General features: G+C 39.2%; 1 protein-coding gene across 1 annotated transcript in view; it reads left to right on the top strand.

Moving 5' to 3' along the window:
* Nucleotides 1-23,045, top strand: part of LOC131427080 (uncharacterized) — a 33,942-nt gene that overhangs the window by 8,116 nt on the left and 2,781 nt on the right. The window contains exon 2 of the mRNA XM_058589993.1: nucleotides 21,572-22,335. Coding sequence (XP_058445976.1) covers nucleotides 21,572-22,335 — 764 coding nt within the window. The remainder of the gene's footprint in view (nucleotides 1-21,571; nucleotides 22,336-23,045) is intronic.

The raw sequence follows: 23,045 nt of genomic DNA, 5'->3' as shown, positions 1-23,045 counted from the left end.
CAGAAAAACAATTACCCGTACCTATAGAGAAATGCATTCAGGCTACATTGTTAGGACCTGCCGAGCGATCAAGAATCGAGAGGAGACCATAATAGCAGCAAGTAAAAACTCTTGAATAAAAAAAACTACAAGGATCAGTCCCATGGGGTTGTTCGAGCTATTAGGCTTTCTGACAGATCACTTACAACCACAAATGCAAATGAAATTGGTTTGCTTCTATCAGAAAACGCATGCATTAAACACGATTCAGACGAGCAATCAACTTCGGTCGACGTCAAGATAACTTTTTAACCGAATATTGCTCACGTACCCGACGTTAAAATGTTCCGTGAACTTGACGTAACCCTTCATATGAATTGCTTACAATTAATGTTGTTGTTCCGTAACCGTTCCATGCTGATGATAGTCGCCTGATGCTACGTGTGAAAGTTCAATCAATTGGCATATGTTTGAATGCACAATTGCACGAGTCTCCTTAGATTGATCTATATTAGGAACCAACTTCGAACACACGAACCCAGAACATAGACTCTGTTTGCCTTGATTCATATTTGTTTTATATTCGACAAAATTATATCAATAGCCTAAATATTTGCAACTATATCTGCATGCTTAGAGCAATTTCAGCAGCTAGAAGTTCTATATGGAAGATATATAATAGAACCGAAACTCTTTAATCCAGATTTAAAGTTTGTAACTGACATAAATTATGCATCTAGAACTAAAACACTACAGAATATGCCCTTAGAGCAAACTCAGCAGCTGGAAGTTCCACTGTCACATTTAAAACTGGTATACGGAGCCGTTCTATTTTTATCTACACTGAAAATCTTTTTTGCCTATTTTTTTAAGAGGAATCACTTGTTGTCGAGTTCTTCTATAATCTACCCAAAATTCGGTCGTTATCTACTCAAACTTTGACTTGATCGCAAAAAATTGGTAGCGTGCTTTGTTATGGCATAAGCATTTCTATCCAAACTTGACTTTTTCCGGTTTCCAAAAGATCCGGTAATACGTCAACAATGGATTCGATTACGAGTTTAACAAGAGATATTTCGTGTTTTGTCATCAAAGCTCAATTAATTGTTTTAAGCATTATTATATAATAAAAAAATGCATTCACCAAAACATTTTTCATGTTTATTTCAAATCAAAAACCGAATCTAAAAATTTAAATTTAATAAACATTTCTTTCTTAGCATAAAGTTATTGAAAACTCTGTAAATATGGCTACACTGCAGCCGAATCGTTGGTATTTATTCCACAGGGCGAAAATGACGAGAAGGATGATTCGGAAGGAAGAATAAGAAGCCAGTTGTCAGGTCTTGTCTTAGAAGTAAACCACTGCTAGGGCTGCCAGTTTCTTATGTTATAATTACCGGATTTAAATTTTAAAACTGACATAAATTATGCATCTAGAACTAGAACAGTCCTGAACATGCCCTTACCAATATAACGTAATTCGATACTTTCACCAAGCTTGTGTTCAAGTTCTGCATGCATGCAGTTATTTTTATAGTGTTAAGTTTCTCTTGTGAATGTGTAACATTGCGATTTGTGGTCGCTCTATGGTACTATCATTCGGCGATTTCGGTTGAAGCGAAAAACTTTTTCTCATTATTAATCGAGTTAATCTTAGTCAAACTAGAAATTAATCTTAAAGAATCAAAATTTACTTAGGGGTGGTTGCAGATTTCTCAGACAAAAACAACATAAGAGCATTTCATCCAAATTCGCATGATACTTAAGATCAAAGCAAACTAGTCAAAGCTTCAAATTGTTTTATAGCGCTTTGTGTGATAATTACTGTCTAGTAGCAACCTTCCTCTGACATGTTTCACGCAAGACTGAAACTATAGAAATAATTTTGCTTATATTTGTAGATTCGCGTGCTTCCACAGTTTCGCTCTTGCATTTACTGACCAATCAGAACAATGCTTCCCAGCTGGGGAACCGTTTACTCCTTCAAAACCATCGTCTCCGTTAGGAAAATCCAGTAAGCCAGCAAATATTATTTAGAGTGCCCTATTGATTCCCTACAACTTCTTCCTGGACGTCATTTTTGTACGATTAACGGTTTCCGAATTACAACGAGAAGAACTTGATCATTTGCATGCACCCGTAAACTGGTTTAGCTGTAACTTCTTCATTTTTCAAAAGGCACGGATGGGATAGCCATCAATCTGTAGGTTTTAATAACAGCTTTAAAATAAAAATTATCAAACAAGAATTAAAACCCTGATTTTTTTATGCATATTTTTTTGAAGTGCCCAATCGATTCCCTACAACTTTTTTCTGAACGCCATTTTTGTACAATTAACGGTTTCCGAGTTACAACGTCCCGGGTTGGTGATTCAATGCATAGGACGCTGGTCTTACAAGCCAGTTGTCGTATGTTCGAGCCCCGACCCGGAAGGATTCTTAGCGTAGGATCCATAGTACTAGCCATGCAATGATTCTGTACGCTATATGAATCGGCTGCGAAGTCTGTTGAAACAGAAAGGCCAAATTCCACAAAAGGAATGTAATGCCAAGACTTTGCTTTGCTTGAGTTAGAACGTTTTGAATAAGGCAATTTGTGTGAGATGCAAAAATACATACGCCCTTTTTAAAAAATCAGTCGTGAGTCGGATTGACCTCTCCATCAGTTCAAAACTTATGGTTTGCCATACTGAAGCCATGTGCAAAGTTTCATCCAAATCGGAGAAGGTCGAGTCTGATGATCTGCTAAGTATTTCTGGAATTGCTCGACTACTTTAGTAGTCTCTACCAATACCGACGGAAAGTTCCCCGACGAAGGAAATTCTTTCGGAACCGACGCATCGGATCGACGGCTACGATATTACGTCGCGATCTACTCTTCTATTCTCTGACAGTGAATCTCAAGTCTAGACACCGACGGAGAAGTTCTCCCGAACCGACGCTTGATAGCTAATCTCTTCTCCAATATCGCAGGAGCTCTAACAGTATGTGCGTCACCACCATGTTTAATGTTTTCAACTCGTGTGCTGTGCTTTTCAAACCAAACTAATGAGCGTGTGCTATTTGTGTAGTCCACCTACTAACAAGAGACAATACAAGAGCGGACACTGTGTGCTTAAAAATTACATTATATATATTAATAAATAAAAAAACGGACACTCAACTCAGCTCGTGAGCTAGCACATGAGTCAGCTCACGAGCTAGCTCCCCATTCCAGCTCATGAGCCAGCATCGCGAGCTGGTTCTTCGAAGCATACGACTCTCGATCTAGTAGCAACACGGCACCCGAGCGTGTGCTTCAGTCTTCGTGTGTGTATTTTTGAAAAGGTACAGCACACGGACTGTATGAGAGCTGGCTCGTGGGCTGGGCCACCACTGGCAGGATTTCTCATATTTACATCTTCAACCCTGTGTCTGAGGTTGTTGGAATAACATATGATAACATATAAAAACATCAAAATTTGAGCGATTTTCATCAATTACCATCAACGATTATAAGTAACTTCTACTCTAGAATTGGGTAATTTTTTAGTCCAAATAATAAAAATTTAGTAACTTATGAGTTACTCTTTTTCTGGGTAGATGTTCAAACCGATTTCAAAAATCTTGAACTCACGTAAGAGAGAAACAGCCCTTTTTCTATACGCTAATTTTTCCAGAGATAACTAGAAAGATTTTGATTATTTTACCCTCGTTTGAAAGCCATTGATACAGTTTCGGAGGCCCATCAATTTTCTCGAAGACAACTACACCGACATTGACAGTCTTAGGCTTGTTTAAAAGTCATCATCAGATATCCAAAAACTTCCGTAGATATAATCGTACAAGTGACGCAACAGCTAAAATGCATTTTGTTGTATTCGCCTTAACCGGTTTCGATATACTTGGGCTTGTTTGAAAGCTACAAATATTTGTAAGCAAAAGCAAAGGCAAAGATTGTTTGCCATTTACTATCCGAACCGGCAAACTGGCAAACGATCTTTATTTTTACTTTCTGACATATCAGAGACTCCGACGATTCGTATCGCCTAGATGCCTATGTTCGACTCCTCTGGTAGAAGGCAGAAATTTAGATACGACAAGCCTTCTGCTTACTTAAATGACCCTCGTCAAGTCTCACTTTTCCGCACTTTATCTTCACATCCTCGCTCTTTCTTGAGTACTATGGCTCTATAATTTTCATATTCTTTCTTCTCTCATAATCTCTAGTTAGTTTGATAGCGTTAAAAACCGAAAAAAGTAAAAATTACTGACTGACCAGAAGTCATAAATAAAAAAAAGTTACAAATATATTATGAATGTATGTGTGGTTACGAAAAACTTGCCGAGTAAGCGACATAAGTATCAACTAACACTTGTGAAACTGCCAAATCAGTCTAGAAATTATTGGACCTGCCTGAATTTGTGTGAAAAATACCCCAATCAATAAAATGTTACAGAGACTATTTGAATAACAAGAGATAGTCATTATCACGCCATAGCAAAGAAAAATCTTGATATTACATTCCTTTAGTTGAATAGACTTCGAAACCGATTTTTGGTGTACAAACTATTTTAACATCCCCGGAAGAAGGCAGAATAATTCGCAATAGTATGGAGAAAGAAGCGAATTCAGCATCCCACAATTTGCTAAAAGTATTTTATGTAAATATTGGGGCTTATTCACCATACACAGATTCAATTATGTATGGAGAATCATACACCCAGATACGTAGTTGCGTCAATCCAGAGTAATTACATATATGAAGTTACAACTTTTACACACTAGAAAAAGGTTACTCCGAGTTTCAGTACTAAGTAACGTCTACTCTCGATTGGATTAATATTTTAGTCCAAGAAACAAAATCTAGATACTCTTTTCAGGATTTTCCATTTTTTCTGAATATGAGTATTCGCACTTATTTTCAAATCACTTTTTCTAAGCGTGTAAATAATTTTGAAATGAGGTAAATAATTGCTTATCATAGATAATACTACCTAGATCATTATCCATGAGTACTTTTTCTCCATCCATCCATTTAGTGGGTTCGAGTTTTGATTGGTAATTACAGAAAACACCCTGTCTAGTTAATCATGTCACTCTCATGAAAATTGTCTCGTCGTGCATTCAAGTTGTCACCTACAATGTAGTTGGCGTTAGCCCACATAAAATCGAACTTATCAACATCGTCATTTCATATTAATCGTTAAAATGTATGCGCCATCGAACAACACCCAACCATAAATAAAATACATATAGATTCCCCAGTGTAATAGTAAGGTAATTGAGCAGCCCGTGATACGAAAACGAAGTCTGGCAAAAAAGGGTGTGTAAATGCTCCTAAAATGTATGTATAAAGTTGCCTGCGCATTTAACACAACCACAGTAGCTTATTGAAAAAAGTACACCTGTTTCTCACTAAAAGCGCTGTCAGTGTTTCCGTACAGTGGGAAATCTAGGTTTATTTAATTTATGACCCAGCCATATAATTTTAGGTGTAACAGATTCTTTTTCACACCATCTTACTGGTCTATGTCCAACTCAACAAGTTTTATGTTTTTTTAATAGTTGTCAACTATTTCCAATTTGTAGAAAAGTAGCGGCATTCCTTTCACGTTTTTAAATACTTTACCATAGCATAAATACCATTGAGTGGGAAATTGAGCCGAACGATTTGTCTCTGAGTCGAACCTTACGGGAATCACGAATGGCGCCGGTGGTTGCTGAACATGAGTCAATAAACTGCCCTATTATTATTACAAACCCTGCGCACGTATGTTCCCTTAAATCACGCATGACACACCGGTAATGGACCGAAAAGTCCGCGCTATCGTAACGGTTCATTGACTTCCACATTGTGTCTATTTGCCTATCACACAATGTGAAAGTAGCGCAGCATGAACTAAAGTAATACACTACGTACATCGGTTTAAATGGGAAGTCTACTGGCCGAGTACCGAAGTCGGGATCATGTCGGAAATGTACCAGATTTGAACAGACAAATTTAGTCCGGTAAGGACATTGAGCTTCGGCGCAATCAATACAAATTTTGTCCAAGTTCGGTTGAGCAGTCTGTAGAGTTGAAGTTGAAACGTAAAAATAACACATACAAATACTAAGGGATTATTTTTGTCTTAATGACAAGTTTAGTTATTCTTTTTTCATGTTTGGAGTCGCATAGAAATCTAAGGGTGAACCCAGAGTGGGCGCGACACGCGACGCGATGCGTAACGCGAAAGTTTTCCAATGATAGCGAGTGTCAAAGTGATAGTAGTAATAAAACAACATAATTTAATTATATTCTTATTTAATGAAAAGAAAATTCTGATCAAAATGAATCGAAATCATCTTGACTGAATTCACTCTTATTTAAGCCATCTACATGCTGTAGTGTTAATCGCCTGCAGCTCTATCCGAAGTTGTAGCTTTTTTTGCAGAACACAAATCCAAGTTCTATTTCCAGAAGTAGTGCCGATTGGAAGCCAGCTTCTTAAAATTTTCAACTAAAAATGTATGGAAAATGTATAAACACTTTCATTGACTGTACATGCCAGTAATTTCTAATGTTTTGAAATGTCCAACACTTGCATATTCCGTTAAAACTGCTCCGATTAGTGCTTTGATATCAATAAAATTATCTTCTTTCGCCATAACGGAAAATAATTTAGCAAACCTTTGGTCGCTCGTTAATCGCATGAAAAACTGTGCACGTACTGCTTCGTTGTTTGTCGCACCGAAAATCGCTTGTCACTACGCAACGCCTCGTGTTTACTCTGAAATACATGTTAATTTTTTGCTGTGAACAAATGAATGAAATACAGAACTTTAATGATCGCATCGCATCGCATCGCGTCGCTTGTCGCTTTCTCTCTGGCATCACCCTAAGGGTGGAAATAAGTTCAACAAAATAAATTTCAATGTTCGAATAAACTTTTGTAATTTTTTCGTGGAAAAAATATTGAGAAATAAGTCGGTGATGAGATATTTTTGAGGACGCTTCTTAAAAATCATGATTTGCGGCGTCCACTGTATCTCAGACTAATCATAAGTGAACAAATGAACGCAGCATAGTTAGAGAAGAAGTTTTTCTAGACCCCAAAATTTCTTCTTGATTTTTTTTTTTAATTTTTGGTGGTAGTTTAAAGTGAAAACTACGATTTTTCTCGAAAAACTCTTTTGTAGCTGTTAAACCTCCTCAAAGTAACAAACATAAAAAAAAGATAACGTCGGGGTCTGATTTTTTATATCTAGAAAATGTGTGCAAAATTAGAAAAAAATTGGTGCAATAGTTTTTGAATGACGATGGACGCGTTTTAAGTTTTTTGTCTATAAAATTGATGGGCTAACATTTTCAAAAAATCATATTTTTTCTTTCAATATTTATTATAATGACACATTTCAAGAATGTTTTGTCAAGATTTGAAGTCAATCAAAGTAGAAATCTTGGTCCTGTGCAACGGCTCTTGCTTCTTCGCAGAATGAGATAGCCATAGATAAAGGTCCTTAACTTCCAAAGTTTCGTTCCAATAGGTTTGAAAATTTCACAGTATATTCTTGAAATGTTATACTATAAGAAAATATAAAGAAAATAATAAATGATTTTTCAAAAGTGTTAGACCCTACCCGCCTCTTAATGTAATAACAAGAACGGTTATTTTTTCTATTGAAAATGAAAATCGCCACCATCAAGTTCCAGCTTGTGTTTCAAATGATCTAGCAGCATATGGTCCGAAACCCATCGAACGATAGTTGGAGAAATTTAATAGCTATCTTTGATTGATCCATTGTCGGAAATAGCTATTAAAAGACAAAGCACATTTGAAATTCAACTCACGAAGTGAGCAGAGGTTTTGTTTTCGCCAAACGTGTTGACAGCGCGTGACTTCGTTTCCGCAGATGAACAGAAAAACTGCATCAGAGAGGTGAAATCAAAGCGATATTGATCGCGATTCATCGCCATTCACATAAATTTTGTTTGTGTCGATCCACGAAATGTGTGCATGCTATAAATCGCATGCAATTGAAACTTACTTTCTATTTAAAAATAGATTATTTTTTTCAAAATAACTCTACCAACGTGAAACAGCTGTATGGTTTTTAGACCTAGACAGTTGCAAAGGAGTTGCGACAAACTTAAACCGGTAAATACACGAATTTGATCTACTGCTGTTAGCAGAATGAAGGTGAAAACGAAAGTGCTGAAGCTAGTTTCACTATTGCAACGCGCGCAATCTGCAATACTAACTCATGTTGAACCGGTCGCGCATTCAACAACAGCTGGAAATGCAGTATTATGCAATTCTCTGTCTCCTGGCACCGTTCTACCTAAGCGGCCAAATACGATGTGATCACTCAGGCAGGCGCTCGATATGTAAACATGGATTTTCGTATAAACTTGACCATCACGGAAATTTGGTCACAAGTTATGCTTTCTGATATGTTTCAAATCGATTGAGCATTTCATTTCACTTCTCTTGTCGGTCACCACCATGGTGAATTGATTGTAAATTAGGTCTGCAATTATTCAATTATTTATTATACATGATTCGCCCTGAGTTTGGGTCTCCTTGCATGAGTGGAAAATTGTCCATCCAACGATACGATAGATGCATGCATAATTAGTTATATGATCAAACAAAAGAAAGGTTATGTTAGCCGTTATGCGTTGAGTAATGTGGTGAGGATGATGATCGAGTTTTCAATTCAATATGTACTTGTATGATAAGTAAGTTGTCATTTATAAAACACTATCAATAGCTTATGTAAGAGGCAGTGTACGACGTAATTTCAAACAACACAACAGAAAAAACTAGGAATAGATCAGAGACATAACCGCGAAAATGACACAGTACTACTACCCATGTGGTTCCTTTTGATATTATGAATTTTTTGATAAAGTTTTTCATGTTATTTTTGGGGCTTAGATTTCATTGGAGATTTAAATAAGTGCATCATTTTCACTTCAAAAAATAGACGGTGCTAGTGGCAACAAACAGAACTATTTATTTAATTTTATCAGTATCTAACAAAGAAAACAGATTGAAAAATAACATGAGTGTGGCTGACAGTTTCACCAGCGTGCCTAGATTTAAATCCCATACTAGGATTCTAAATTTAAGCTAGCGAGAAATGAAATCTCCCGCATCGTCGAGCTCCCGGGTTACGACATCGAATCAAAAAATCCGTTAGAAATAAGAGCAACGACCGATGTCGTCGTTTAAAGGGCTAAAATAAAATAATGTAAGCACTTATCTCGAGCAGGGCTATGACCTCCTCGAAGAAGGAAGGAATAGCATAAAACACATGCCTCGAGACAAGTGAATGACCTCCTTGAAGGGAGGAGAAACAGCTGGATTTAACTTGTCATAGTTGGGATCGCAAGCTGGGCAATGTAAGGAAAAGAAGGAAATAAGGGGTCGTTGAATGCCTGTGTTCTCTCTCTTCCTTATAGCATAACCACGCATGCGCACAAGCCTAGGGAGGTAAGAAACACGAAATTCAGGCTTATGCGCAAGCGCGGAATAAATTAAGAATTAACATTAGACGTAAGTCTGTTCTAACTTGTAGTATATAAGCAAAATTTGTTAATTAAAATAGTAGTAGCAACTCAAAGGTTAAACTGTATTTTTTAAAGAAAGAACGAGCCTCACATTGTTTGGTGGCTTCATCCAGAGAGGACAAGCCAAAAAAGAGTTTACCAGTAAAAGTGCTACCCAGGTCTTCTAAGACCTGAAAAGTGAACGAACATTTGTTCTAAGTGATACGCAAGTTAGCGTATAAAGTGTAGTGCGGCCTAAGTCAGGCGCACTAAAAATCGAACATTCGTTCTAAGTGATACGCAAGTTAGCGTATAAAGTGTAGTGCGGCCTAAGTCAGGCGCACTAAAAAAGCGAACATTTGTTCCAAGTGAATACGCAAGTTAGCGTATAAAGTGTAGTGCGGCCTAAGTCAGGCGCACTAAAAAGCGAACATTTGTTCTAAGTGATACGCAAGTTAGCGTATAAAGTGTAGTGCGGCCTAAGTCAGGCGCACTAAAAATCGAACATTCGTTCTAAGTGATACGCAAGTTAGCGTATAAAGTGTAGTGCGGCCTAAGTCAGGCGCACTAAAAAGCGAACATTTGTTCTAAGTGATACGCAAGTTAGCGTATAAAGTGTAGTGCGGCCTAAGTCAGGCGCACTAAAAAGCGAACATTTGTTCCAAGTCAATACGCAAGTTAGCGTATAAAGTGTAGTGCGGCCTAAGTCAGGCGCACTAAAAAGCGAACATTTGTTCCAAGTGAATACGCAAGTTAGCGTATAAAGTGTAGTGCGGCCTAAGCCAGGCGCACTAAAAAGCGAACATTTGTTCCAAGTGAATACGCAAGTTAGCGTATAAAGTGTAGTGCGGCCTAAGTCAGGCGCACTAAAATCGAACATTTGTTCCAAGTCAATACGCAAGTTAGCGTATAAAGTGTAGTGCGGCCTAAGTCAGGCGCACTAAAAAGCGAACATTTGTTCCAAGTGAATACGCAAGTTAGCGTATAAAGTGTAGTGCGGCCTAAGCCAGGCGCACTAAAAAGCGAACATTTGTTCCAAGTGAATACGCAAGTTAGCGTATAAAGTGTAGTGCGGCCTAAGTCAGGCGCACTAAAATCGAACATTTGTTCCAAGTCAATAAGCAAATTAGCGTATAAAGTGTAGTGCGGCCTAAGTCAGGCGCACTAAAAGGCGAACATTTGTTCCAAGTCAATACGCAAATTAGCGTATAAAGTGTAGTGCGGCCTAAGTCAGGCGCACTAAAATCGAACATTTGTTCCAAGTCAATACGCAAGTTAGCGTATAAAGTGTAGTGCGGCCTAAGACAGGCGCACTAAAATCGCACACCCGGATTCAGAAGCAGTCGCCGAGCAGCCGGAAAACGGAAGCCATCGCACTACTAGATCATCTTAATTGTTAAAAGAAAACAAGGTAAGAGAGAGAACATGGCGTCGGGAGGGATTAAATACAAACAGAATAAAAAGGGACATTGCCAGCTGTGCGATAACCCCGACTCAGCAGACAATATGGTCTGTTGTGACGACTGCGACAGATGGTTTCATATCGTCTGTGTGCGGTTGGATCATATTCCAACTAAGGCTGAGTTTTGGGCTTGCCCAAAATGTACGATAATAAAGGCGCAAATAAAAGCGCTTGAAGGTGAGGTCGCCAATTTAAGACGATCATCAGAAGAATCGAGCAAGGGTCTCCTGAGACAGTCAGAAGAGATGTTTCGATGCCAAAGAGAGTTTTTTGCCGATCTAGCAAATAACATGAAAGGTGCATCATCATCCAAGCCAGGTGTGTCCAAGGGCGGTTCCGAAGACGCGACCGCAAAAATGGTAAGGATGTTTGCAAGGCAATCTCTGATGGAGTTGCCCTATTTCGATGGATCATTTAAAGTTTGGTCCAAATTCGAGAACACGTTTAAGGAGACAACAAAAGAAGGCGAGTTTTCTAACTTAGAAAATTTGACTCGTCTCCAGAAGCATCTTAAGGGTGATGCATTAAAAATTGTGGAACCTCTATTGCTAGATAGCAAAAATGTTCCAAAGATAATGGCTACCTTAAAGGAAAACTTTGGTAACCAACAGAAAATATATAAACTTTTCAGAAACGAAGTAAAGGAACTGAAGAATCCTAGAATGGAAGTTCTAAAAAGTGTCATAGAGTTTGTAACGACGATTGATAATCTCGTTACAAACATAAAGATAACGAACTCTTTAGGATATATGCAAGATCAAGCCCTGATAGATGAAATCTTAGACAAATTGCCATTTAATCTAAGACAAGACTGGGCTCGAAAGGAAATTGATCGTAAGGATACTGCATCAGAAGCACATCCTTATGAAATCCCAACACTAGAGGATCTTCTCCAATGGTTGAGGCCTCAACAAAGAATTGCACAGGAACTAACAGAGTCGAAATTGAGAACTGATAAACAAATGAAACCTAAAGATAAGGTTTATACGCATCAAAGTTTCGATACTAACAAAAGAAAGGTATCTTGTTTTGCCTGTAATAAACAACACAAAACAACAGAATGCCCTACGTTCTTGAAGTCAAATGTAGAAGAAAGAAAAGCCATACTCATAAAGCATAAAGCATGCTTCAATTGCTGCAATTATGCCAATCATCGATTGAAAACGTGCCTTTTCAAGAAAAGGTGTGAGGTAAAGGGATGTACAGGTAAACATCATACACTGATACATCAAAATTCAGAGAACTCAATCCTGGTCTCTGAGAAAAAAGAGAAGGGGGCCGAAAAAGTTCATTATCATGAGGAGAAGGGAAAGGTTTTGTATCAGATTATACCAGTAACATTGAAAAATAATGATAAACAGGTTGACGTACTAGCGTTTCTAGACCCAGGTTCGTCAACAACATTAATTTTAGAGGAAGTTGCCAGACAGCTTGGAATAAGCGGAAAACAGAAACCGTTAACGTTGTCTTGGACAAATGGCGAAGAGCAAGTAGACAAAGGTAGCGAGGAAATATCAGTTCGAATTAAGGGCTACAAGGGGAAGACGTATCTGTTAGAAAAGGTACGAACATTAAAGGAAATGTCTCTGCCTACGCAATCCATTCGGAAGAAGCAACTGGTAAAAAGTTATCCTTACCTCTCAGATGTTGAATTTAGTGATTACGGAAACGAGAAACCAAAACTTCTGATAGGATTACCGCATTCTAATATCATGCGTGCTATCGATACTCGTTCAGGAAGATTTAATGAGCCGATAGCTCAGAAAACTAAAATTGGATGGGTAATATACGGGACACAAATGGACGATCGAAAACAAAATAACTTTTTAATGATGATTAATAATGACGAGACTTCCGAAGAAAAATCCATGAAGGAAATGATGCGTAGTTATTTCTCGACTGAAGAATTTGGCGTTATGGTACCGAGTAAGCCTCTCATGTCTAAGCAAGACGAAAGAGCTTTACAAATTATGAAAGACACGATTAATTATACAAATGGTCAATATGAAATAGGACTATTATGGAAAGAAGATAACGTGTCGCTCCCAGATAGTTATCAAGTTGCCTTAAGCAGACTAAAGGGACAAGAGAAAAGGATGCGTGAAAATCCTGAGTTGCGAAGGTGGTATAATGATAAAATATTGGAGTATGAATCAAAGGCATACGTAAGAAAATTAAACCGAGAAGAGTTAATGCAAGATTCAAGACGAACATTCTACATACCGCATTTTTCAGTTACAAATCCAAATAAAATTCCTCGAAAACCGAGGCTAGTGTTTGACGCAGCCGCAATTATAAAAGGACAATCCTTGAATTCCAAACTACTTTCAGGGCCTGACGCAACTACGTCTTTATTAAGTATTTTAATTAGATTCAGGGAAGGGAAACTTGCGGTCACTGGTGATATTCAGGAAATGTTTCACCAAGTTAAAATTAAAAAGGACGATCAAAACTCTCAACGTTTTCTGTATAGATTTGCAGAAGAAGAGGATATGTGTGTGTACGTCGTGCAAGTAATGACTTTTGGTGCAACGTGCTCACCGTCGTGTGCACAATACGTTAAAAACCAAAATGCCATTAAATTCCAAATCGATTATCCAAAGGCGGTAACTGCGATAATTGAAAACCACTATGTGGATGATTATCTCGACAGTTTCGATTCAATAGATGAGGCTAAGGAAACTGTGGGAAATGTAATAAAGATTCACGCACACGGACATTTTAATATAAGGAATTTTGTAACAAATTCCAAAGATTTGAAAAACTCATTGTCTGAGGACAAAATTATGCATAAGGAAGAAATCGTGCTAGGCGATGACGAGCAATCTTATGAAAAGGTTTTAGGTGTCTATTGGAACGTCGTCGATGACACCATAAGATATCGAGTAAAGATGTCAGACTTACCTGAATGGCCTACTAAGAGACAATTACTATCCGCCAGCATGAGCGTTTATGACCCATTAGGTTTGATATCTAATGTAACAATTAAAAGCCGAATATTGATCCAAGACTTATGGAAATTAGGGATCGGCTGGGACGATAAAATCCCCGAACCAATGTATATGGAATGGAGCAAATGGGAAAAGCGAATTGACAGTCTAAAAGGAATCAAATTTCCAAGATGTTATTCTTATCTCTCAGAAGGAGTAAAAAGAGAGATACATACGTTTGTTGACGCTTCGGATAGAGCATTTGCAGCGGTTGTTTATATGCGAACAATATTTGATGACCGAGTCGACGTAACCATAATAGCTGCGAAGGCCAGAGTCGCGCCAACTAAACTCTTATCAATTCCCAGACTGGAACTACAGGCCGCGGTCTTAGGAACTAGGTTAACTGAAACCGTTTTAAAGAGTCTGCGACTTAAGGTAGAAAAGGTAATATATTGGACAGACTCGACGGTAGTCTTGTCCTGGATTCAATCTGATCCCAGAGAATACAAGCAGTTTGTCGGCCTAAGAATTAGCGAGATTCTAGAATGCACATCGATGACGCAATGGAGATGGGTGAACTCGAAGAATAATCCAGCCGATGAAGCTACAAAATCAACAGAAAGAGAATCCATATGGAAGAATGGTCCAACATTTTTGAAAGAAGATGAAAAATTGTGGCCTCTTAGACCGATCAAGTTGAATACCAAGGAAGATATAAAAGTAGTGAACTTAGTCAAAGAAACTAATTTCACGAAATTTGAATTTATAAACATCGATTGGTGTTCGAACTGGAAACGTGCTAAACGAGCCGTAGGAAGAATCCTGATTTATGTCGACATATTGAGATCAAAAATTAAAAATGAATCTTACGAACGGATCGTTACAAAAGAAGTTTTAGATCGAGCAGAAAATATTATACTACGAAAGGCACAGTGGGAAGCGTATCCGGATGAAATGAGAAAATTACACTCGGACTTTCCGATAGATAAATCAAGTAAAATAATAAACTTAACGCCATTCTTAGATACAGATGGATTAATGAAGTCGAAAAGCAGGATCGAAAATGCAACTATGCTTCCGTACGGTACTAGATATCCTATTATATTACCGAAGAAGCATCATGCAACTTATTTGATATTACAATTTTATCACGAGAAATTTTTTCACAAAAAAATGGACGCAGCAATTGCTGCAGTTAGACAAAGGTACGGGGTAGTTGACATTCGAGCCTCGATGAAAAGGACAAAAGGTGCATGTCAAAGGTGCAGGAACGAAAGAGCTCGACCTAATCTACCCAGAATGGCATCATTACCAATATGTCGGCTGAATGCGAACGTAAAACCGTTTACCTTCACCGGAGTTGATTACTTCGGTCCAATGACAGTTTCGATTGGAAGAAGAACGGAAAAAAGATGGGGTGCGTTGTTTACTTGTTTATCAACACGTGCTGTTCATATTGAAGTAGCGAATAACTTAAGCACTGACGCCTTTTTTGTGTGTCTGAAAAATGTAATACACAGAAGAGGAAAAATTTCACAACTTTACAGCGACAATGGTACCAATTTCATAGGTGCAAATAACGAATTAAAAAAGATTCAAGAAAGGCTGGCAGGTGATGGAATAGAATGGTTTTTCAACCCGCCATCCGCTCCGCATTTTGGTGGAGTATGGGAAAGAATGATAAAAGAAGTTAAAAGTATAATGCCTTCACTTCAAACAACTATGCCTGAAGATATATTACGAAGTGTGTTAATAGAAATTGAGTTTATCATCAACAGCCGACCGTTAACGCATATTCCTATCGAATCAGAAGATGATGAAGCGTTGACGCCAAATCATTTTTTATTGGGATGCTCAGGGGAGGCCGAACCAAATTTAAACGACGTCTCAAAGGCAGAAGCTACTCGACAGCAATGGAAAAGAGTGCAGCAAATTACGAAAGAATATTGGTGCCGATGGGTAAGAGAATATTTACCAAACCTCGCTAGGAGACCAAAATGGCAAGAGTCATCGACCTCTCTAAAGCTAGGAGACATAGTAATTTTTCCGGATGAAGAGAGAAAAGGAAAATGGATAAAGGGTCTCGTGGTTGAAGTACGACGCGCTAAAGACGGTATAATTAGGTCCGCCGTCATAAAAACACAAAAAGGAACAGTAGTAAAACCTACAGTTAAATTATCGGTGCTAGACGTAAAGTCTAGTGAACCAAAAATAAGTACCGACACTCAAGATGAAGTGGAGGTCTCACAAATGGAAGGAAACAACCAACAGAAAATTGCCATCGAGTCTAGTAACAAAAGACCAACCCGAAGACAGAATACAAAATTGAAAAATATTTGTTTGGCAGCCTTAGCTTTGATGATGATAATATGTCAAGCATTTGGAACCATTGCTCCTGGATTGATTGCATACGATTGTGCGAATCCGGAGATAAATATAACTACATATTCGTTGCTGGACGTAGCACCATGTTTTCCACCGACAAATAATTTAACGACAATAGAAGTTCCAATACAAGTTTTACAAAAAAATGCAAAAGGATCTGCTCATGCGTATCAATGTAAAGTCATCTTGAAAAGATCTATACGACATTGTGGGATGCATTCTCACACGTCGGACTATCAATATGGCTATTCTCATTCGGTTAAGGAATTCACGAATGAAGAGTGCAGAATAACTCACTTACTGAATTCAGTACGTTTGACTCAAGAGACTAGAATTAACGAGGTCAAGAGAAACGGAACGACTCATGGAGAAGTACTAATAATCGGTCATGTACAAGGAAGCTCGTGTAAGGGTGGAATTTACCGAACACCATTTTACACCTGGGTAGACGCATTGGTTTACTATGAGTATGCAATTTCATTGTACGACTATACAAGTTCTGTGGATTATGAAAATGATCAGATAACACTACGCAACGGAATAGTTTGTACATACTCCCAAGGGAAATGTTTAGACGGGGAACAAGGATATATGACATGGGATATAAACGGCGATAAACGTTGCGAAGACGATGAATTCGAAGTAATTTATCAAGGAATGGTAAATAAAACTGTGGATGCTGGTAAGAAAAGAAATACGCAAGCCGTGTATAGCGCTATTTCAGACTCACATGTATTTTCCGTCAGAACCAGAGATCCAACTCGTATATGTGGATACAATGGTTACAAAACCGATCATCCGAGAATATTGATCCTAGAAGAAACAGAATTCAAATCGCCATTCAAAAGACGTCCGAATGGAAAAAATTATGACTTGTTTACTTACTTTAACTCAAAAATCACGCTAGTAGAGAGCTACATTGGGCAAAAGTTTGAGGAAATCTATAATACAATTATGACAGAAATGTGCAAGGTTGACAAGACAATAATGGAGACAAAACTGACTCTAGCTCGGCTCAATCCAACGGAGTTCGTTTCAGGGATAGTGAAGCGATCTGGATACACAGCTGTTGTAGCAGGAGAGGTTTTACACATTCTGGAATGCAAACCTGTCTATGTCACGCATAGAACAGCGGAGCGATGTTATCAGGAAATCCCAGTAAAGTATAACGGGACTGAAATGTATTTAGCTCCAGTTTCAAGAATCCTTCAAATGAGGGGAACCGAAATAGATTGTACACCAATCCTTCCTGCGAAGTATATGTTTGGCGGAAGATGGTATACTACAGATGGTCGTTTGAGAGAAACGACGTCGCCAAATAAATTAACTACTGACATAGTCACGACGTGGACGTATACGCCGCTACCAAGCCTAATGCAAAGCGGAGTTTATGATGCCGATAGCATTGAAAAGATGCGTAATATGATTTATGATCAAGGAGAAAAAAGAATCGCTTCAAATGTACTTCATAAAATTTTAGCGAGTCAACAACCAAACCTACAAGGATATAATTTTGACGCCTTAGTATCGGAAAGAGTGATAGAGAACGCTCTGAATAGATATTGGGAAAAATTAATATCTTGGACGACATGGCTGGGAAATTTAACTTCTACATTCTTAGGAATTTACATGATAGGGAGAATATTGAAGTTTGTGGTAGACATAATAATGCATGGGCGTATATTGTACGATATTTATGGATTAGGGTGGCAGTTAATTGCTTCATTTTGGGATTCACTGACTACTTTCTTGTCTCATAGAAACTCGTTGCGAAGGTCTCAACAAGAGGCAGATAGGAACGAAATAAATAACTCAGGCGAATGTGAAAGCGTTCAAATAGAGGAAAGAAGAACTGCACCATTATATCCTACATTAACGAGAAACGATTAATATCAGCCACGGTATTTTGTAAATCGATGTGGTGGATTTACGGGGGTTGGAAATGTGGCTGACAGTTTCACCAGCGTGCCTAGATTTAAATCCCATACTAGGATTCTAAATTTAAGCTAGCGAGAAATGAAATCTCCCGCATCGTCGAGCTCCCGGGTTACGACATCGAATCATAAAATCCGTTAGAAATAAGAGCAACGACCGATGTCGTCGTTTAAAGGGCTAAAATAAAATAATGTAAGCACTTATCTCGAGCAGGGCTATGACCTCCTCGAAGAAGGAAGGAATAGCATAAAACACATGCCTCGAGACAAGTGAATGACCTCCTTGAAGGGAGGAGAAACAGCTGGATTTAACTTGTCATAGTTGGGATCGCAAGCTGGGCAATGTAAGGAAAAGAAGGAAATAAGGGGTCGTTGAATGCCTGTGTTCTCTCTCTTCCTTATAGCATAACCACGCATGCGCACAAGCCTAGGGAGGTAAGAAACACGAAATTCAGGCTTATGCGCAAGCGCGGAATAAATTAAGAATTAACATTAGACGTAAGTCTGTTCTAACTTGTAGTATATAAGCAAAATTTGTTAATTAAAATAGTAGTAGCAACTCAAAGGTTAAACTGTATTTTTTAAAGAAAGAACGAGCCTCACAATGAGAATGCAACTATGTAATGAAAAAATGTTATCGTAGAGATGGAACTAGAACCCGTAACTAGCTCCTATACAGGGAAATTGTTGAGTGAAGATAAACTTGCGATGCGGTGTATGTGTTCTCAGAGCGATAGGACTATAACGAGTTTTCAGAGCGATAGAACGATAACTGAATGCGGCAGCGGCCGAGTACAGCGAAGCATGTTCGAAACTAAAACTGGAACAAATCATTGAGAATTAATGTTATTTATTTTATTTCGAATTGGCAAATTGCATTAAAAGAAAATATCATGGAGCTTATTGTGAAAAAGGATATATTTATAGATTCGGTAGATTCGCATGTATTGTGTTTGGACCTATTTTTCCACAATTCAAACAAACGTTAACGAGCTAATAACAACAACCCAATGAGTGGATAATTTTAAAGATTCCCATTCAATTCATAGTCAATTCGCAAACATCACAATTACTGACTGATTGATCATCAAGATCGATATTGTCCCCTTCAAAGTACTCCCCATCGACTTCAACACACTAATGCCGGATTAGAGTCATTTCGCCGAAAGCCATTTCGCCGAAAGCCATTTCGCCGAAAGCCGTTTCGCTGAAAGTCATTTCCCCGAGAGGGTTATTTCGCCGAATTCTGAAATCGTCTTGAAATCGTAATTAGAATTGATTTAAATTAAATACAATCGAAAGATGATAGCGTTAACGCCCGTTTTGTTAACTTACCATTGTACTTCTTGAATAATGATTGATGGTTGTACTCTTGAATAAAGATTGATTCATGAACTTCAGAAAGTAGTTCCCAAGAAAACTTGTTTATTATTAGCTAGCATCAAAGCAATTGCATAGGTGTATCTACCAGGCACATGTAGGTGGTATTTTCCGTTTATTAAGTGAAAATGAAAAAAATACTACGCCACATCGTTTTAGTTCATGTGCTGTCCAACCTCGCTACCGCTCGTTCGGACCTAACTAAAGCAAAGAAACCTAGTTTTGAGTAGACCGGGCAAACGAGGCGGTTACAGGTTTGTATGCCAGAGACCGCCGCTTCCGACGTCGGGTCGGCGGCCGACTCAGCTGGCGTCGGCTCGGCTTTGTGCTGCCGAGCCATCTTGGCTTCGGTTATGTGGCTGCGCCACATCAGTTATACAGGAGACATAACATGCAGGAGATATGACCCTTACGGCAAAATGACCCTTTCGGCAAAATGACCCTTTCGGCGAGATGACCCTTTCGGCGAAATGACCCTTTCAGCGAAACGACTTTCGGCGAAATGACCTATTCGGCGAAAGGACTTTCGGTGAAATGGCATTCTGCGAAACGACTTTCGGCGAAATGGCTTTCGGCGATATGACCCGCTCCCCTAATGCCAGCGCGTGATCCAATCCTCGAAACATTTTTTATGTTCAGTTTTCGGTATGGACATCAGAGCCATCTGGGGTTTTTCCATAATCTCATCTTCAAACACTGTACTGCACCGCGTTATTCATATAACCACCACCACACCGCGTGTATTGAGAATGCAGTGCACAAAGAGAAACACGAAACGCAATGATGCGAAGCCACGGTGCTGGTGGCGGTGTTTTATTTTCGGCGCTGGTGTTTCAAGCTTCGGCATACACCGAAACCGCGTGTTTTCAGTTTCGTTAAACACCGGAGCCGAGTGTTTTGAATTTCGCGAAGGCACCGAAGAGCACCCATGCGTTGGTTATATTGTCAATGAATTGAATTCAATCAAACACGAAAAAGAATGAATCATTCAAACGCATTTTTCGTCATACCGTGGCGCTATAGGCAATTATAGTACAAGCAACGTATAAGGCAAAATCGGAAACACTCGGCTTCGGTATTTGCCGAAGTCAGGGACATTCGACTTCAGTGCTGCCCGAAAATCCAAACACCGGTGCTTGGCAATTACACGACAACCTCTACGGGTGCTTTTTCTGCAGCGTTCGGTGTTTGCTATTCAACACGGGCACGAAGCGTAGCATTCAATACTCCTGGTGGTGTGCTCATGAGTGAAGGTGAGTACCGTGCAGAACGGATCCATGTTTTTGTCATGCCTGATCTCGGGTGCTGAAACGCGTTCCACGGAGCGTGGCCAACGACGCTTAAATTAGCTTTCAAATTGCATGTTTTGATGATACCATCTTCGGAGTGAGAAATGTTCTTCAGAAATTTTTTGGACCGCATGCAAAAGTGTATGGAACTTCATGGAAAATATTTAAAAAATCAACAAAATCATGTTTCATAACAGATCTTCGTTTTTGATAGTTTATCTGAAAAATTATCGATCTTCCCTCGTAGCTTCAAACATCGAGTGGATCAACTGATAACAACTTAACTAACACCTCGAAAAAACACAAATGCGAGATGAAGACAGACGAAAACCGAAACGATGTTCCCGGAAATAAGAGCAATCGAAAATCATTGAACTACAGTGCTATTAGCTATTCAATTTCCCGCCAACTTTCGATAGCGATAAGAACACTAATTCAAAGGAAAACAGTAACCATGAGTTCCATTAACAATTAATCATCTTAGTAATTTCAATTAAATAAAATGTATAACATTGAATTGGCCCTGATTATCTGTTAAGATCTTGAAGCAGTATATGTCAATCTGCAAATGGTTAACAAATGCGATATTTTCATAAAAATCGTAGCTGATTGTATCAATCTATGATTCCTAATAAAAGAATGATCATAAAGCATAGCTAAATCTATTCTCTCTCATTGTTCCTTACAGATCCCTCTCGTAGGGCTCCTGTCACTGGCCGGTGCCCAGTATGGACCACCACCACCCCGGATCAACATCCCCGGAGCGATTCCGCTGCCCGTTGTACGTGGTGTACCGATTCGTGAGGAACGAGTGTTATCCCACTCGGGCCCTGTGCTGCGAGTGCGCCGACCGGGTGCAATCCGTCCTTCGATACCAAACTCGATACCCATTTCTACCCCCAAATTCCTGGCGCCAGAAGCTAAACCCGTTACCGAAGACCATGAGGACCACGAAAATTCCCAACCATTCGTCCCGATTATCCACACCTCACCCGCTCCCCAACAGCACTCCATTCCTGATGATTTTGACGAACGTGAAATTCAACAGAACATCCTTTCCCGCTTCAACTCACAGGATAACCGGCCTGCTCCAGTACCCCGGGCCCAGATTCCCGAGCGATTCTTCTCGACGGACAAGGATGTCTCCACCAATGCACAGCGTTTTGCCATAGCACCGGAACGACCTTCTGCTCCGGTCCCCGCACCAAAGCAGTACCGTCCGGCACCACAGCAAGTCATCTCTAGACCAACTCCTGCGCGTCAGCAACAGCATTTCGACGAAGACCGACCACACACCCGACAGCAAGCCGAAGATGAACGCCGTCGCAAACCCGTGGCACAGATTCTGAGAAAATGGCGTGAGGAACACGAAGATGGTTCCATTACCTGGGGCTTTGAGAATGATGACGGTTCTTTCAAGGAGGAAACTATCGGAATTGACTGTGTCACTCGGTAGGTTATTTTGCATTGTGTTTATCTCGCTTGAAGCGTCAATTTCGAATATAATTTTTCAACAATTTTGAAGCAAAGACATCATATTATCCAGATGTACAGATCTCACATTTTACTAACAAATTCTAAGCGACATACTTTGTTGCTAGCACGGCGTTCTCAGGCGAGTTCGCATCGAATCTCGTTCATATAAGCAGAGATGGCATTTCACCAGAGTTATACACGCTAGAGTCAGATTTTTGCCACACCGAGGATGAAACAAACGAAGCACCGCACAAAGAGGAAAGCGCACTTTATCTCAGTGTCGAATAGACAGCATTTGAGTGTGTGCTTGTGGTTAACGCAGCTGGCGCGAGTGAAACACATTCTCTTCGCATGAATCGCTCACACGCGCTCTCGTCTAAATACACCCAAGTGACCACTGGCGCGTGATTGTGAGCGAACACTTCTGTGAACTTCAATTAATAGAGAGTAGATCTGGCCTTGCTATGAAAAATTTGCAAGGAAAACCGAAAATTTTACGATAAATTGTTTTATTTTGCTGATTTTGCGTGTCCACGCTTCATCTACGAAAACCATACAGCAGAGTGCTCACCGGCGTGTACACCTCTGTGAAAGTATCTGCATCCTCCTCAGAGAATTTATTAGCTAATGCTCTAGCACTTTGGTGCGATTCAGTGGAAGAGGTAAAAGGAAATAAACAAACGCAC

The sequence above is a fragment of the Malaya genurostris genome, chromosome 2 (genome assembly GCF_030247185.1).
Source record: "Malaya genurostris strain Urasoe2022 chromosome 2, Malgen_1.1, whole genome shotgun sequence".
In the NCBI taxonomy this organism is placed as follows: Eukaryota; Metazoa; Arthropoda; class Insecta; order Diptera; family Culicidae; genus Malaya; species Malaya genurostris.
Note: the sequence above shows the minus strand (reverse complement) of the source record. Positions and strands in the feature narration are given on the sequence as shown.